We start from the raw sequence: 17,542 nt of genomic DNA, 5'->3' as shown, positions 1-17,542 counted from the left end.
CTTCATATACAGGAGATATTATTGGTTTGGTAGTTTTGTTGAAGGAATTATTTGCTAACATTGAAATAATTTGCAGTGAGACAAATATTGGCAGTAAGAGGCTGTTTTTAAAGGAACGCACCCTTCCAATTGCCACTGGTGACCATAAATTTACATTCTAAAGGAAGAGGAAAACAAAGTAGTGAAATAGCAACTCTTGGTTTGAAGAGAAGGGTAATAGCCCCTTGGGAGTTCACACAATTCTCTTGAATTCAGTTGTACTTCTTCGTTGTTTATTTGCACATACCTGGTTTCACAGAAGTAATAAAAGATTTTTATTTCTCTTTGTTCTTATCTTTTAGTTACACGCCAGAGGCCTTACCTGAAACTTGAACACTGGGGAGAGGCTGTTCCAAACAAAACTACCAAAGCTCAGAGCCAGAGATGCCCTGGTAACAAAGGCTTTTAAATCCAGTCGAAACGGAGAACTGCATAAAACAGCAGAAGGGTCAGCTGCAAGGGGTGCCCTGCCTCTCAGCACAGGGTAACCAGATTCCCTGCAGTACTTGGGAAGAGACACCAGGAGCACTACCTTCAGCCAGGTAAACGATGCCAATTCTAAACCCAACAATCTCTGGGTGGGGTTGGAAAGTTATTCCTGGAGCGAACAATACCAGGCACTGGGCTTGAGCACTCCCAACCTGCATGCCAGGCACCCCATCCGCCAGCTCTGTAGCGCCTATGGCTCAGCTCCAGGCCCCCTGCCTTTCAGTCCACGCTCCCAGGCTCCTCTGTCTCAAGAAGATAAATGGCGACAGAAGATACAGTTTGGTGGCTACTGCTGTCACTGCTGCCTGTGGAACTGTTTGAAATATCAAGGAACCATTACAAACCCAGAGTGGCAGCGAGTGTGTTGAACATACACTCATCATAATGGACTAGAAATCAAAGGGTCTGTGTTCAGTTATCAGCTCCACTACTTCCCAACTTATAACATTAGTCTAGTTACCAACTAGTAAATGTCCACTACAAAGCAAAAGCTCCATAATTGTTTGTTAATAAATGTTGAAGTCACTTAAGCTTTTTGGGCCTCTTCTGCTGTATCGTAAAAATAAGGAGGTTGGTATATTGGTAATAATGATGCCTACTGTTATTTACGGAGCAATTACTGTGTGCTGGGCACTGTTGTGAATTAATTAAATCCTTTAGTTGTCCAAAAAACCATATCTCCTTTTAACATACAAGGAAATCAAAGCACAGAGAGGCTAGTAACTGGTCCAAATTTATTCATTTGGTAAGAGGCAGAAGCAAGATTCAAAATTTCAAAGCCCATGTGCTTTAAAAAAAAAAAAAAAGCCCATGTGCTTACCCACTTTGCTTTTGTCGGCTTCTAGCTTATATTATTATTATTCTCATTTTGTCAATTGTTATCATCAATGGGAAGATGTTTAATCTCTTCTTGCAATTCTATGTATATGCCTGTTATTACTTCTCCTCCATGTACCCATCAATACTTGATCCTCCAAACATCGCTGAAAAGCCTATTTATAATCCAAATATGAGAAATCAGGAATTTTGTACCTACCTGTGGATACAGTATAAAGTGAACAGGGATAGCAAGTATGTTGGATGACAGAATCGCCAACCAAAACATGCTAACAGGCAACATAAAGGAGCAGATCTAACAGGATACAAGGACTGGGATTATACATAGCTGTGTGTGTACTGCTCTACCAGCTCCCTGAAATGGGGAGACTTGATCTGTAATTTCCCTAAGCAACCTTACGGGCCAAGAGCTGAGGTATGCAGAGGAGCCCCAGTCATGTGGGAAGAAAAGCACAGGACTTGGCTTTCGATGATTGAATGGCTGTACAACCCTGGGCAAGTCTGTTTACCTCATTGAAACTGCCTCCACTTCTGTAAAATGGGGATGTGTCAAGTACCTCACAGGCTTGTCATGAGGATTGAATGGGATGACAAGGAGAATACGTGGCAAACTTTAAAGACTTGCTACTCATAGTGGTGCCACAGACCGGCAGCTTCAGCATCACTCAGGAGTTCGTTAGAAAGGCAGATCTCAGGCCCTGACCCCAGATCTACTGAGTCAGAATCTGTACTTCAACAGGCTCCCCAGGTTAGTCATAAGCACATTAAATTTGAGAAGCTCTGCTCTAAGGCACCAAATAAATGTAGCCTGTTGCAATTTGGGGCTCTGTTTTCCTTACATATACCACCAATGAGATATAATACGGCCACATTTCAAGGACTGGGTCTTCTCAAAGGCTTCTACATCCTCCTTTCCTGGGCCCTGATGAGTGTGCCCAGTGTGGGGCTACAGTTGCCACCCATATGACCAAGCAGGTTATTCCTAGAGAGTAGTTCCATCTGCTCAGGAAAGGACCACCTGAGAGAGGCATTGCCTTGTAAAATCCTTGGCCATTTTTGAGTTAGGAGAACCAATAAAATGCAAACCCACATATTCATAACTGTCTCAGCCCTGGGAAAGGTTGTTAAATATGAGACTGAAGGGGAGTAGTAGAAGTGGGTGCTAATCTTTCCTGCTCAGGGCCCCTGAGAACAGCAGCTAAAGGAAGCAGCTCAGAGTGGGAGGGCTTCTTGTCATAAATTTGTCTTTTATTAGATCCCTGTTATGTATGGGAGACATGTAACAGGGTTGAACATGTTAAACTGGGTTGAAAACTCTATCAGCCCCCTACCTGTTAAGAGATCTTTAATTGTGAAACTGCTACGACACCAGGGGTTGGATAGATAGAATGTAAGGACTCTCTGATGTTTGACTAGTTAGGGGGTTCAGGATATGCTACCCCAAAACATAGCACTTTGGGATATTGAATATTTTAAGCTGAAGGAGTTTGAGAAAACAGGACTTCTCCCCACTCCGCCACTGTCCTTCTTTCTCCTCTGAAACACTGGCACAAGAACCCCATGTGAGAGGCGCTCTCCCTACACCCTAAGGAAAGGAGCGTCCTTATCTCAGAAAACAAAGTGACACCACCAGAAGAATCTGAACAAACAGGTCTCACTAAGTTTCCCCCAGTTTACTACAATTACCTCATGTTCTTTGACCTAAAATATTTCTCTTCAACTGTTCACTCTTCATCAAACCCAGCATAAAAATACTCAGGTTTAACTATTTCTTCAGGTCATTTCCTTATGAAGGCTCCCATATCATGTAAAATGTATACTAAATACATTTGTATGCTTTTCTCCTCTTTATCTGTCTTTGTCGGTTTAATTTTCAGACTCGGCCAGGGACCCTAAAAGCGTCAAGAAAAACTTTTTTCCCTCCCTTGCACTAGCTTAACTCCATTTTATATGTATAGATGCACACAGGCATCACTGTTACTTCTTTAATCATCACTGTTATCATTCTTCTCCATCTTCCATTTCCCTGGTCAAAGATTAACCAAGTGAGCACACAAATTTTAATATATATAATCTGTCAAAAATGTCATAATGGAAGTGGAATGATTCCACTTGTAAATCACTACTGACAAATTTTTTTTTTTTTGCATTTCAAAAGTGCAAAATTTAGATGTCCTAAATTTGGTTTAAGAAACAGCCTTTTCCAGAAAGTCTATGACTAAGACATGAATGACAAACTAAAATGCATTAATGAAGTATTAGTGCACAGACTTAAATAATTGTGCATTGTTCTAAAACTTCAAAGGCTGGAGATCTCTGCTGAATAGAAGTGGATCAGGAGAGGGAAAACTCTCCCAATTGGAGAAAGTCTCAACTGGAGAATATCCCAGTTGGGATTATGTGCTCCTCAGGAGTTATACAATTCCAAATTGTTTGTTTTAGCTCTTACCACAAAAGAAAATGGAAGCTAGCACATTGGCAGGGCCAGTGGCACCCTCTCCTTGAGCAGCGATTATCTGGTGTAAGGCATGGAGAGTTGCCTGGGAGGACTTGGCTATCGAGATCCTCCCGGGCCCAGAACATGGGAGAGCTGTGTGTCTTCCGGGACACATTTGCACTTCCAAAAAGCTTCTACATGAGTTGATTTTACTCTACCTCAGAGGTAGGATTATATATATATAGCACTATTCAATAACAGACTTCTGAAAGTCTGTCAGAAGGTGCCCATACAGTCGCATATATTTATTTACATTCTGTTCTGAAATCTACATTCACCCACGATTCAAGCATCTCTGGCCATGGAGTGAGTGCCCAGGGTCTTTTAAATGAGACACAAAGGGGCTCATCCCAGGGAAAGCAAGTAGAGATCCACAAGTTTGGTTCTAGGACAAAAAGTAGTCTCCTAAAAAAAAAAAAAAAAAAAAAAAGTAGTCTCCTAGGAAGTGTTTTTAATAAAGTCCATCTTTCAGATCATCCCCTGAGCCATGTGATTCAATCAAGGCTGAGTTCTCAGAAGAGGAGACTGCCCAAAAAAAGCTACCTCAGCACAGGTTCTCTGGAAGACACGCAGTCCGGTGGCAGTGGTGGCAGACAGAGCTCTCAACACAGGCTTGGCAGAGGCTGTTGAGGTGCAGACACTGATGGCCAGTAACAGCAGAACCTTCAGTGGCCGTCTGTGCTATCAGTGGGCGAGCCATTAAATTTGGCAGTGGTAGTGACCAAGATAACTCACCAAGGTACCACAAAAGAGAAAAGGAGAATGGCAGCTGTCACATCACAACTAAGGATGACCACTTTGCATGAATGGCATACCCTCAGGGACTCTGAGAACTATTTAAGATTGAATTTAAGAGGGGTGAGATTGGGGGTGTGGGGTGAGTCCTGCACAGCAGGTCACATCAGAGACAAAGAAATACAATGAACTTTTTGCTTCCCTCTCCCCAGCCCAAGACTGGTGGGATATGGGAAACAAAGGACAGAATAGTCCAAGTTTGTGGAAGAATGAGCTATAAATCCGAGATTCAGCCATCCGTGCTCACAGAAGGCCCAAATGGGGAACTTTTAACAAAATACTATTATTTTGTTAAAATAACACAAAATACAACTATTCAGTTGGCAGCATTTACTACTCAAACTTATAAAGTTTTTTGTCAGATTCAATTTTATTTTTGATTCTCTCTTCTCCTCCGGACAGATTGGCATTGCTTATCTGCAGTAAAATATTATATGCCAATTTTAGCACAATTAAAAAATGATAATAAAATAATAAATAAAATGCATCGTATGAAAAATGATAGTACTATAATACTGTCACTTGAAGAAAAAAATCAGATTTTCAGCCACCTCAACTACTGCCAAAACCGCCGCAGCGGCTGATAAGCCACACGATGCCAGGAGCACAGGGTCCACCATTCTCCAACTGTGTTTTCTGTTGAACGTTTCCTAATAGAATTCTCATTCGTGCTCACTTCTTCATTAATGGATAACAGTGCATTCTTCAAGATCCATAGTTACGTTAAATGGGGGATGAGAATCATTTCTATCTGTCAGAAATATGGGGATCAAATGAGACAAAGAGGTTTAACTGAAGATATAATTTCCTTCCCTTCCACATTCCCTACTTAGAGAATCTATCCACCACTACCTCCAGCCTAAAAGGGGCAGCCCTACATGCCACACGACCCTCTTACCTGGCCTCAGCTGATTAGATGCCAGTGGACAGCTGAGCCAGCTGGACCAGTCAGAGTCTCTTTCACAGGAATTTGAAATTTGAGAGACTGAGTCATTTAGCCCTGGAGAGCCAAGTTGGAAGTTGATGGAGACTTGGGGCCTGAGATTACATTTAGGAGTAGCTCTAATGGGTGCAAGCAAATGAGTGGATAGAGAAGCTGGCCTGTAGAAAAAAGAATGAAGTGGCCTTTCAGAGAGAAACAGGCAAGATGCTGTGTGTTTCCCAAAAGAGGAGAGATGGTGGGAGAAACTTCTAGTAACTCTCTAGTCCCCATAAAGCTCAGCTCAAATTTACTCCCTACATTTGGTGTGTAATTCTTCTATATTCTAATACAGTAAACCCACTGTTATAGTTTTAGTTTAGCTCCTTTAAGTTTTTGTTGCTTGCAAAAAAAAGGAGAGAAATAATTGTAAGATCGTAACATGGAAATCACCATACAAATATGAGATTAATTTTGTCTTTGATTGTCACCTAGGACATAGCAGCCATTAGGGAAAGGAGGAATGGATAAGCAGCCTGGCCTTCCAGGCAAGAGCAGCTCTAGGTACCACCTTCCAAACCCTGAAAGTGACCAACACACTCATAAATAAGGTATCAGGATCTGGAGTCATCTTGATTAGGGCTGAGATTCATCACAATTCTTTTGGCTATGTGGCAGAATCCAAATTTAATCTACTAAAGCAAAGTGGAAGTGTGTTAGACCACCTAAGTGCTACATCCATGGAAGGGGGCAGAGGGAAGGGGAGCAGATATCAGGCTTGGAAATCTGTCCTGCTATCTCAGCTCCACTTTCCTTTGTGTTAGCTTCATTCTCAGGCGAGCAATCCACCATGATGCTGGGAGGCCCCAGCGGCTCCGGGCTTACTCCTACCAGCTTAACAACTCCCATGGAGAATACCTCTTTGCTTAGAGTTCCAGTCAGACTCCCAGGGATGGTTCCGATGGGCCTGATCTGGGTCACATGCTTACCGCTAAACCAGTCACGGTTGCCAAGGGAATGCAATATTTTCTTTGCTCAGGCTTGGGTTCTTCTCTCGAGTGAGGGAATGGTGTCAACCTCACCTGATTCACAGGGACTGAAAGCTGGGCAAGGTAATTGCAAAAAGAAAATCAGTGGGTGCTACAACCAAAATAAGGAGGAAGGCATTCCAGGAGATACCATGAGCATAAGCACCTGAGACTTAAAAATGAGAAGTAAGCTTTCTTTAGGAAGGAAAACCTCTTTATTTTAAAATGGGCAGAGTGACCAAAAGACTTGTGGGCATTTGTTACATACGGCTGGCCCTTGCCCACTGCACAAATGTTTATCATGCCTCTACCACAGAGAGAGCGCAAGCGGTACCTGTGGATGAGTCAGTCCCTGTCCTGAGGCTCAGCCTCCTTCCTCCTCATCCAAAGTCTCATCGCCAGTTCCCTGAGTCATCCCGTGCCCCACCCAACTTGTTTTGCCTTTCCCACAGTTTCCTTGAATCTTCTGGGACAGATGACCAGCTCTTGGAGCCGAAGAAGAGAAGGGGTGTCTTTCAGAAAGAGGAGTGCCTCTCCCGTAAGCAAAGCTAGCAGAAGAGCTGGCTCAGGTGGGTGGAGGCGTTAATTATTCACTTCGCAGTTCCTGGTGCATTTAAAAGCAGCTTCTTTCGTAGAAAAAATTGATTCCTATGTAACTGCTACCTTTTTCCATTGCTCTGTTTAAACACACACACACACACACACACACACACAGAATACTTATCATTCTTTTAAATCCAAATAGGTCAGAGATCTCTTCCTGCTTGAAGCCTCTCCTTTTCCTCCCTTAAATCCACTTTCTTATTTACCTGAGAGGCAGGATGTATCACCCCTTCCCTGTACTCTCACAGCACAATGTCAATGTCACAGTTACAGCGCTTTTCATATTGTGTGATGGCTGTCTGGCTAGTCCACCAGACAGTGGATGCCTCAGAAAGGTCAGGAAGGATGCCAGGCTTCTCTTGTGCCTCAGCACTGTACTCAGAGTCTGGCAATAGAAAGTCCTCCACAGATGTTAAAGTGAGTGAGAGAGTGAGAATGAAAATGAGCAAACCTGTTACAGAGCTCGGGGGTTGAATATGTAGAAGATCATCTATAGTGGAGTGTTTTCTTAGAGGTAAATGGCCCTCCATGAAGTGACTAAGAACCTTTTTCTTCTTAACATAATCTTGAGTAGCTTCTCTACGGTAGATAATTCCAGAGACTGCTCCTAAGAGCCAAGAATACCTACACTAAAAGGAAATGTTTTTCCATAATTGTATAGGATGAGACGCTTGAGATCTTACAACTCACTTCAGGGGAAGACTACAGTAGTTTAATTACTGTCATAATTCATTCAATGTTTGGATACAGTATGAAACACTCATTAAAGACGTTACAATTAATATGAAATTAATTTAGAAACTTACATAGTTGTGCTGTACAGAATAAAATGCAGAAGTATAAATATAAATGATGAATAATAAGCCATAAGGGACTACTAGGGTCTAGAATCCTCTAACAGACAATAGACCATTTGACTTTCTAGTTTCTATTGCAAGTCATTTATGGATGTTTTAGATGTGCTGGGAGAAGAAAATAATAACACTCTATTATTCCAAATAATAGCAAAAAATATCACGATGAAAGAGTGAGAGGAATTCAAATCTGTTTCAGTATGTCATCTTGCCATACTCCCTGGTGAATGAGAGGCAGTGTTTCTATTTACTCACCTTTCATTTAACAAATGTTGATTGAGCATCCGTTGTGCGCTACATGTTTTCCAGTTGAAGAAGATGGTGGATGGAAATGTAAGTAACTTACTCTAAGTATGATGGACTGAAGCTCATTAAAGGAAGTGAGAATTTCTAACTTGTAACTTACTCTTTCAAAATCCCAGGGACCATCGTTAATGATTCTTGTACACTTTCCACTTTACAAAGGGGTTTTACATAAATATCTCACGTAGGGTCCACAGTAATCCTTAGTGTAGGCAGGACTATTATGGATCCAATTTTGCAACTGGGGAAGTGAAGTAAAGTATCCAAGATGACACCAATGGCGAGTTACTGAGCCAGGACCAGGACCAAGTTTTCTGGCTCTGAGTCTAGTTCTTTGCTCAGTTATTCTGCATTTCAACAGGAGGTCAGACTGATGCAGCTAAAAATGGCTTGAGAATTCAACTCTGGCAAAGACATGTTATCAAGAGTCTTTCTAAAATGTGATCTTGTTTATATTTGTGTGGGGCCATGAAGAAATTGAAGGATTGAGATTGTGATCTTTGGCATCCATCCCTTCCTCCAATAATACATCCTAAGAATTGACAAAGACTTTCTCCATTCACAGAATCCAGCCAAGAAAAGAGGGAGCTGTATATGGAACACTGTTGGTAAACTGGAGGTTTCTGAAGCTGTGCTTCTGCAAGCTTTAAAAAACCACTCATCAAAAATGCACTAGATTTTAAATCCTTGGATGCTTCTTAAGAGCTCAACTGGCTCTTTAGTATAAGACACAAAAATCAATCACATATGTCCTTGAAGAAATGAAAACCAAAACACTTTTAGCTTTGCCAAGTGAAGTTTTTCCTAAAGTGTTCCTCAGAGTGAGGTTGATATTTAGCATTCTTAAGTGAGCTGTTAAGCCCTGGTGCAATATAAATAGATGTAACTTAGTGGCTGGTGACAGGAGATTCCCCTCATGTGTGTCCCTCTGCCCTCTATTCTGTATTATGACTAAATGGACTCTAATAAATCCTATCAGCTCACAGGGCCTGGTAAGTGTATCACTTACCAGAGCCATTAACATGTTAGTGCCTTTTTGGTGGGTCATTATCTGTGTTGGTGGTCTTTTGCAAACTTCAAAGAGTTGTGAAGAAAGGAAAAAATTTCCAAAGGGTAAAGTGATGGAATGATATTGACTGAATTGTCTCACTGTTGAATTCATTTGCTTGTTACTGAACCAAACTTGGGTCCATTCACCTGACATTGAAGCAAAGCCAATCTACTGACAACAGTTGTGGTGAAGGAAAGTACAGCATTTATTGCAGGGTTTATCTCCAATCAAGGAGAATTGGGCAACTTATGCTCAAAGATCCAAACTCCCCAATGAATTTTTAGAGAAGGGTGTTTAAAGACAGTGTGAGGGAGAGGGTTGCAGGGTGCTTGATCGGCTTGTGCGCAATTCTCTGATTGGTTGATGATGAGGTAACAGGGTGATATTTCAGGAATCTCAACCATCAACCTTCTGGTTCCAACCAGTCTGGGGTTTACGTGCTGGTGGTCAGCGTGCAATTAACTTCTTCCCCCTGATGGGGGTTTTAGTATCTGCAAAGCAATTCAAGAATACGGCTCAGGATATTATCAGGATATATCAGGATATATTAGCCCTTGAGGAGAAACTAAAGGTCCTTGACTTTGTTTTATGGCTAAACTATTATTTTTGTCTGCTTGACTGTTTTCCTTTGTTTCTTCATTTTCTCACTTCTCTGATTAAATTTGCTCTTTGGAACTCGGAGAAGGCCTAGGAGGCTAAAGCTTTTCTATAAACAAGAGGTGAGGGATAAGGGGGTGGTCTGTTCCTGGAAAGGCCCCTTCGGCGTTCTGCTCGGTTTGTTTGTTTTTTGTGGTACGGGATCTTCCCGGACTGGGGCACGAACCCATGTCCCCTGCGCCGCCAGGGAAGCCCTTCTGCTCAGTTTTATGTTGAAGTCTAGTCCCCAGTGTGATGGTATCTGGAGATCTGATTTGGGGAAGGTAATTAGGTTTAGACAATGTCATGAAGATAGGGCCCTCATGATGGGATTAATGCCCTTGTAAAAAGAGAGACCAAAGAACTTGATTTCTCTCTCTCTCTCTCCCTCCCTACTTATGCATGCATTAAGGACAGATCATGTGAGGACACAGTGAGAAGGTGGCTGTCTCAGCTCAAGAATACAGCCCTTTCCAGACACTGAGCCTGCTGGCAGCTTGATCTTAGACTTTCCAGTCTCCAGAACAGTGAGAAATAAATTCCTGTTGTTTAAGCCACCCAAGCTTCAATTTTGTATGACAGCCCATGCTGAATAAGATATGTATATAGTGGAAGTGGATTAATTTAACACCAGAAAATCTGGCTCACCTCTTATCCTTGCTTAACCTATTTCTGCCTCAGTCTCCTTACCTGTAGAGTGGGGAGCTGTGAGTAACTCCCCTCATTCCCAACATCACAAGGTTCTTGTGAGAATCCAGTAAGAGGAGGTTTGTAAACTGCCAACAGAATTCCTTTGTTGCTCTCCTCTTGAGGATCTTTAGTTTCACGACTCAAATAACGTGTTGTTGGGAATCTGCCACTAAAGTTGAAATTGAAAAATTGTGTAGGAAAAATAAATAAAAATAAAAATGGAAGAAGAGGTAGGTTAAGAGCTCTACAAAATGTTTCTAGTTTTAAATGCTGGAGGTCTGAACCCATACATGCTAATTGTTTTAAGTGAATTTTTATGGTGTGGTAGTTTAAAAAAAAAATCTGACAGAGCTTGAGTTCCTATATTAGAACTCAAGAAAAATCATTGTAATCTTACTTGTTATGTATTATTGTATATTTTATAGTATTTATATTTTATATCATATAGTATTCTTTATGGTATTTGGAAGCTAATTAAATTAATGCGCAGAATTGAACTCATGTTATCACAAATGACACCTTGTGGCAGCATGTGATATTTCAGCCCAGCTGTTATGGACTTCATTTCTTACTTTTTTTAAATAATTTTTTTATTTTAGAACAAATTTAGATTTATTTTGAAAAATTATGAAGCTGGTACACAGAGTTCCCATAAAACCCCACAGCTAGTTTCCCCCATTATTAACATCTTAACGTTAGTATGGTATATCTGTCACAGAAAATGAACCAATATTGATATTGTACATTATTATTAAGTCCACACTTTATTCAAATTGCTTAGTTTGTATCTAATCTCCTTTTTTGGTTCCAGGGTGCCCTCTAGAACACCACATTTAGTTACCATGTCTTTTTAAGCTCCTCTTGGGAATTCCTTGGCGGTCCAGTGGTTAGGACTCTGCACTTTCACTGCTGTGGGCCCAGGTTCGATCCCTGGTCCAGGAACTAAGATCCCGCAAGCCATGCGGCACGGCCAAAATTTTTAAAAAACATAAAAAAGCTCCTCTTGGCTGTGACCATTTCCTAGACTTCCTTTGTTTTTGGTAACCTCCAGAATTTTGAGTAGTGCTGGTCAGGTATTTTGTAGAATGCCTCTTGTCTGGGATTGGTCTGATGTTCTGCTCATGATTAGACTGGGGTTATGGGCTTTTGAGAGGAATACTCTTATAGACATTTTAATCCTGTGAATTTGGGAATACTCCAGTAGAAATTCAGAAAATTCTCTGGCACAAGGAAAAATTTTTTGGCCTGAAGCAGCCCGGTCCACAGTGGACGTCTAACAACTGGAGAAGTGCTGTAAATACAAAGAAACTTGCAGCGAAGTCTATTCTAGTCCTAACTGATTCCAAGAAGCCACAGATTGCCACAGGTCTGTTCACTATCTTAAATCCTTTCGTTCTGAAGTCTTTCAACACATCTCCTGTAATAAGTTTTCTGTGGGGAAAAGACTTTCAGTTTTTTATGGATTAGTGGGGAAACTATTCATTTTACAGAAATCTCCTTATAGGCAACATTACTCAACTAGATATCTGAAACCCCCATATTATCCTGAACATATGTGAGTGAATAAGAACATGGGATTTATGTGCCGAAAGGAACTCCTGTAACTTGGCTACTGACCAGTATTTAACAGTAGAAGAGTCAAATTAATGTAATTAATTATGTAATACACATGCATATGCTCTATCTGCAGTTTGGTTTTTACAGTTGATGGAATGCCTCTGTGTGTGAGTGTTCAGTTACTCAGTCCCTTTATTATCCCACTGTAATCTTTATAACTATTCTGTTCTGTATAACAATAACAGCTTATATTTATTTAGAGCCTATCTGTGCTTTATGTATTTTATCTCATTTAATCCTATCTATTGCAGATACTCACTATCCTCTTCTATAAATGAGGAAATTGAGGCTTAGAGCAGTTAAGTAACTCGCTCAAGGATACACAAAGTCTGGATTCAGGACCAAGGCAAGGACTGTTTGGCTCCAAAATCTCAGGTCCTACTGGGTTAAACTACCTTTGTGTCCCTAAGTTATTTCGAAATGCCTTTTGTGTCAGTAAGGAACGTGTCTTTTCTTAATAGCTCTTGTAATTTCCATCCATGTGGCACGTGTTTAATCACATTTGAAAATAAGCAAATGGGGACTTATTTCTACTGATTACCACTGTCATGGGCGAAAAAATATCCATCCGCCTCATCCTACTTGACTCATAGGCTAAACACGGTTCTGGGACCCAATTCCACTGTATGGAGGAGTCCCACCCGCACAGCACCAGACCATTCTCAGACACTAGTGAGGTGTCCAGCAACTCAGCTCGGTTCTCGTACTGTCTCTCGGGGCACGGCTGCAGATTCCACCGGCCGAGGGCTCAGTCCTACAGGACGCCCCACCCCCACCCCCCTCCTGCCCACTTCAGATGCCAGTTGCAAGCCCAGGTTATCATGTTTGCTTCTGACCTACCAGCTATAGATTAGAGTTGACCCCATCTCCTGCTTTGGGTTTGATTAATTTGCTAAAGTGGCTCACAGAACTCAGAGAAACATTTTACTTACTAGATTATGTGTTTATTATAAAAGAATATAACTCAGGAACAGCCAGATGGAAGAGTTACACAGGGTTAGGGGCAGAGAAAGGGTAAAGAACATGCATGCCCTCTCCAAGGCTGCCAGTCTTCCCAAATCTCCACGTGTTCACCAATCCATAAGCTCTCCGAACTCTGGATTCATTATATAGGCATGATTAAATTATGATTGATTGATTAATTATGATTGATTAATTGATTGAAATCAACCTCCAGCTCCTTGTCCCTCCCCAGAAATCACGGGTGGGACTGGAAGTTCAAACCCTCTAATCATATGATTGGTTGTCCTGGCAACCAGCCCCATCCTTTTGTGCCATCCAAATGTCACCTCACTGACAAAACAAAAGACACCTTTATCTCTCTCAGCACTTAGGGAATTCCAAAGGTTTTAGGAGCTCTGTGCCAGGAACTGGGGACAAAATCAAATATACATTTCTTATTGTAAATTACAGTATCACACATGCCAACAGTAAGATAAGCCATTCAGCAGCCCTGCTACCTGAAGCTAGAGCGGCTTGAATCGCCATGTCCTAAAATATAGTGTATTAATGAAAATTTTAAGGTAGGAAGGTCAACAGATCAGAAGATGATCACCATTGAAAAGGTAGTTTGTTACAGTTCCCAAGAGGAGGAGACATGCCATGCCTTGGGGGACCACACTGGGAAGCAGCAGGGTCAGTCAGGAGGCAGGGGGAGAGGGAGCAACCTTGGGTAAAAGCCTTTTTTGTGGTTCCCACGGAAGGAACAGGTGAGGCAGGGGAAACAGGCTTGGGACTGGCTAGTTGAGTAATCGTAGCAGGCGCTGGGCTATAGGGGCTGTCCCTAGTTGTCTGGTACATGGCCCTGGAGTGATTGGGGCAGGTGGATAGTGGCCCCCAGTATGAGAACTTGATAAAGGAGGTGGTTGGAGTGTGAGCTCCAGATTTGCTGGTTTGTATTTGAAAAATCGCAGGTGGGCAAGTTGTTTACTATCTCTAGGAACTGGCTAACCCTGGGAGGTGGTGTTCCATGAGGGTCAGCAAGACCCCAAGACGTCAAAACATCAGAATACAGAAAATAAAAGATATAGTTGATAACACTCCAGCTAGAGGATTTCCGGCTCTTCTAAGTTGGGAAGGGCATACAAATCTACCCATAAACCACGTAGAAATATCCAAAGCTAATTCAGCTATAAACAATGGAAATGGGTCTTAATGGTCTGTAAGAGAACCCCTTATAAGTAGAGGAAGAACAACAAAACAAATCAATGACAACTGGAAGATCAAATGCAACTATCTGAGCCTAGACTGTCTGGGTTACCTTAAAGGACTTGTCACAAGCTAGTGCTTCCCAAGAGGATACAGAAAGTTAGCATCCATCAAATCTTACAAAGTAGAACTGCAATTATTTTTCTTAAGCCCAATTTATTAGCAAGCTACATTCTCTACGCTAGTGTATGTAGTGTGCATGCGTGTGCACACACACATACCTACACATAGCAATAGTTTGCCTAAATGTGAGCTCAGCATCAGACACCACCCACCCCTCCCCCAACACACATTTGGTTATCACAAATTCTCAAGAGTCTGTGTTTAGTGGGTCCAAGTTGACATGGCTGAAATAGGCCTTTTTGTTTTTCTCAAAAGCATTGAGATACATTAAAACAAAGTAAAGTTAAACCTACCCATTTTGACTTCACAGCTTCCTTAGTAACAGAAGCAGTATTTTCAAATCCAACAGTGCTGTTTACTCCAGGAAACGTTTTCCTCATAGTCATGGCAAAATCAAACACCACATTATCTCAAGTTCCAGCAAACACTTTATTCTCCTCATTAATGTCTCAAAACTGTTGGAAGCCAAAGCCTGGAAAAAGCCCTTTGGCAATAAATGTGAATGTTTTACAAAGAGAAGAAAGAAGTTGCAAGAGGTTGTAAGTTTCCGTTAACTGTATTTGAGTATTTTTCTTTGGTAAAGTCCCCAAACAAACTTGAATAAATTAGACACAGTGTCGATAGAAGTAAAAGAAGTAGTCTGTAAAGAATATCCCAGCAAAATAAGGATCCGTTGAACAGTCAGCTAAATCCTGTCAGAACAAGGGGGAAAAGAAAAGAGAGAATGATTAATGTAAGAATTAATTGTAGCTAAAGTTTATTTATCTATTTATTTATCTAATGGCCCATTTCTTTCTCACTGAAAAGAAAAAAAGAGAGCTTACCGGCGCAGCTACCCGGAAATGGTATGCGCTGTCAAAGAACGGGGCTGCAGGGAGGCTCCAAATGTGCTGATATCCCTAAATAATGAATGAAAGAGAGATCCATTTCATAACTGTATTTTACACTCAGTTGGAAAGAACATAGGCTGAAAAAGCATTCCCTTGACTGCTGTAGGAGAGGTATTTGTGACAACAGCTTTTGATGGTGTTGCTGGAAAAGTCTGCAGCTTCTGAAGGATGCACAGAAGATGCTGAACAAAGCTCTGTGATCAGAGTCAGCAAAGGGAAACATTGGCCTGTGGCTCATGGCATCTCTCTCAGTGAAGAACAGAGGCTGTGCCAAAACTGTAGACACACTTCTTCTAGAATGGGGACGGAATGCCGAGGAGCTGGAAAACGTTACCTGTGTCATCTCCTGGGAGACTTCTTGGTGTCTTTGCATGCCTTTGGCTTCCCTTTTACTATGGAAACACATACTTCCAAGGGTGAACTTGCACTGGAAGACTATCAATGGCTCTGTTGTGCTTCAAGAGACAAAGAAAAGAAAGGGCAAATGGAAAAGAAGTTACCAGCTCCCACTAGGCTACATCTTGATAAGAAGAGGGACTAATGGGAACATACCTTGGAAATCCATTCAAAGTTCCAAATAGGCATGTTATTACACAAAGCTCACGGATGCCAATATACTAGTTCACATCTCATTATAACAGAAACTCAATCTCAGATGACTACTGTTATGGACTGAATGTTTGTGTCCTCTCCAAAATTCGTATGTTTAAATCTTAACCTCTAATGTGATGGTGTTAGGAGCCCTCATGAGTGGAAATAGTGACCTCATAAAAAGGAGCCCAGGTCTCTCATCCCTTCTGCCGTGTGAGGACATAGAAGACGGCTACCTATCAACCAGGAAGTGGACTCTCACCAGACACCGAATCTGCTAGTGCCTTGATCTTGGACTTCCCAATCTCCAGAACTGTGAGGAATGAATGTGGTTTAAGCCACCCAGTCTATGGGGTTCTTGTTATAGTAGCCTGGAACTGACTAAAACTAAAACTGAGATAACATATGACAGTCTTTAAAACCTAATCTCATGACTTAAATCACCTCAACATCAGAACTTCTTATCTTCCTAGATTTTTAAATAATTTTTGGATGTATTCCTTCTCTTTTCACTGGCAGCTGAATTTGCTTCCATCTGAAGTTTCCAGGATTTCAGATTCTGCAGACTCCTGCTCTGAGTAGGTATTGTTTGAATCAGAGAGGCAAACAACACAGGTAGGGATGTGCAGGTGAGCCCCGTTAGGAATTATAAGCCCTTCAAGTATCAGGGTGGAAGACCTGTCAGAAAGAATGGTTCTTCTCTGCAGGCTGGCCCAAGAATCATCATCAAGATGAGATCCATCTGTCTTTGGAAACAATATTTTTGCACAAGTGGGACAACCTACAATCTCGGTTGAGTATATGTGTTATTTTAAGATCACCCATGTTAGAAAAAAATGGTTCTTAATCTAAAAAGCCTGATTTAGGGGCTTCCCTTGTGGCGCAGTGGTTAAGAATCCGCCTGCAAATGCAGGGGACACGGGTTCGAGCCCTGGTCCGGGAAGATCCCACATGCCGCAGAGCAACTAAGCCTGTGCGCCACAACTGCTGAAGCCCACATGCCTAGAGCTCGTGCTCTGCAACAAGAGAAGCCACTGCAATGAGAAGCCCACACACCAAAACGAAGAGTAGCCCCCGCTCACCGCAACTAGAGAAAGCCCACAAGCAGCAACAAAGACCCAACACAGCCAAAAAATAAATAAGTAAATTTATATTAAAAAAAAATAGAAAGCCTGATTTAGTGGTTCAAGATGACCATCTGCCACTTCAGGGGATATACCACTTCACTTATTTCCCTCCATCGAAGCTAGGGACGAATGAGGAAACGATATTCCAGGTTGCTTAGAGAGTGCTAGAGAATAGTACATTTGGCTTTTGCTCTGCCTGTAAATATGGTGGGTTCTAAGTCATGGAATTTTAGCTGCTTGAAACA

At 41.7% G+C, this 17,542-nt stretch overlaps 1 protein-coding gene across 1 annotated transcript in view; it reads right to left on the bottom strand.

Moving 5' to 3' along the window:
* Window positions 1–15,104: 15,104 nt before the first annotated feature.
* The window catches only part of MYRFL (myelin regulatory factor like), a 115,779-nt gene continuing 113,341 nt past the window's right edge, over window positions 15,105–17,542 (bottom strand). Inside the window, exons 23-25 of the mRNA XM_012537447.3 lie at window positions 15,914–16,034; window positions 15,514–15,588; window positions 15,105–15,381 (exon numbers count right to left, since the gene is read on the bottom strand). Of these exons, the coding sequence (XP_012392901.1) occupies window positions 15,295–15,381; window positions 15,514–15,588; window positions 15,914–16,034 (283 nt within the window). The 3' untranslated portion in view covers window positions 15,105–15,294. The remainder of the gene's footprint in view (window positions 15,382–15,513; window positions 15,589–15,913; window positions 16,035–17,542) is intronic.

The sequence above is a fragment of the Orcinus orca genome, chromosome 11 (assembly GCF_937001465.1).
Source record: "Orcinus orca chromosome 11, mOrcOrc1.1, whole genome shotgun sequence".
Taxonomy (NCBI): domain Eukaryota; kingdom Metazoa; phylum Chordata; class Mammalia; order Artiodactyla; family Delphinidae; genus Orcinus; species Orcinus orca.
The sequence above is the reverse complement of the archived record's forward strand: the minus strand, read 5'-3'. Positions and strand labels throughout refer to the sequence as shown.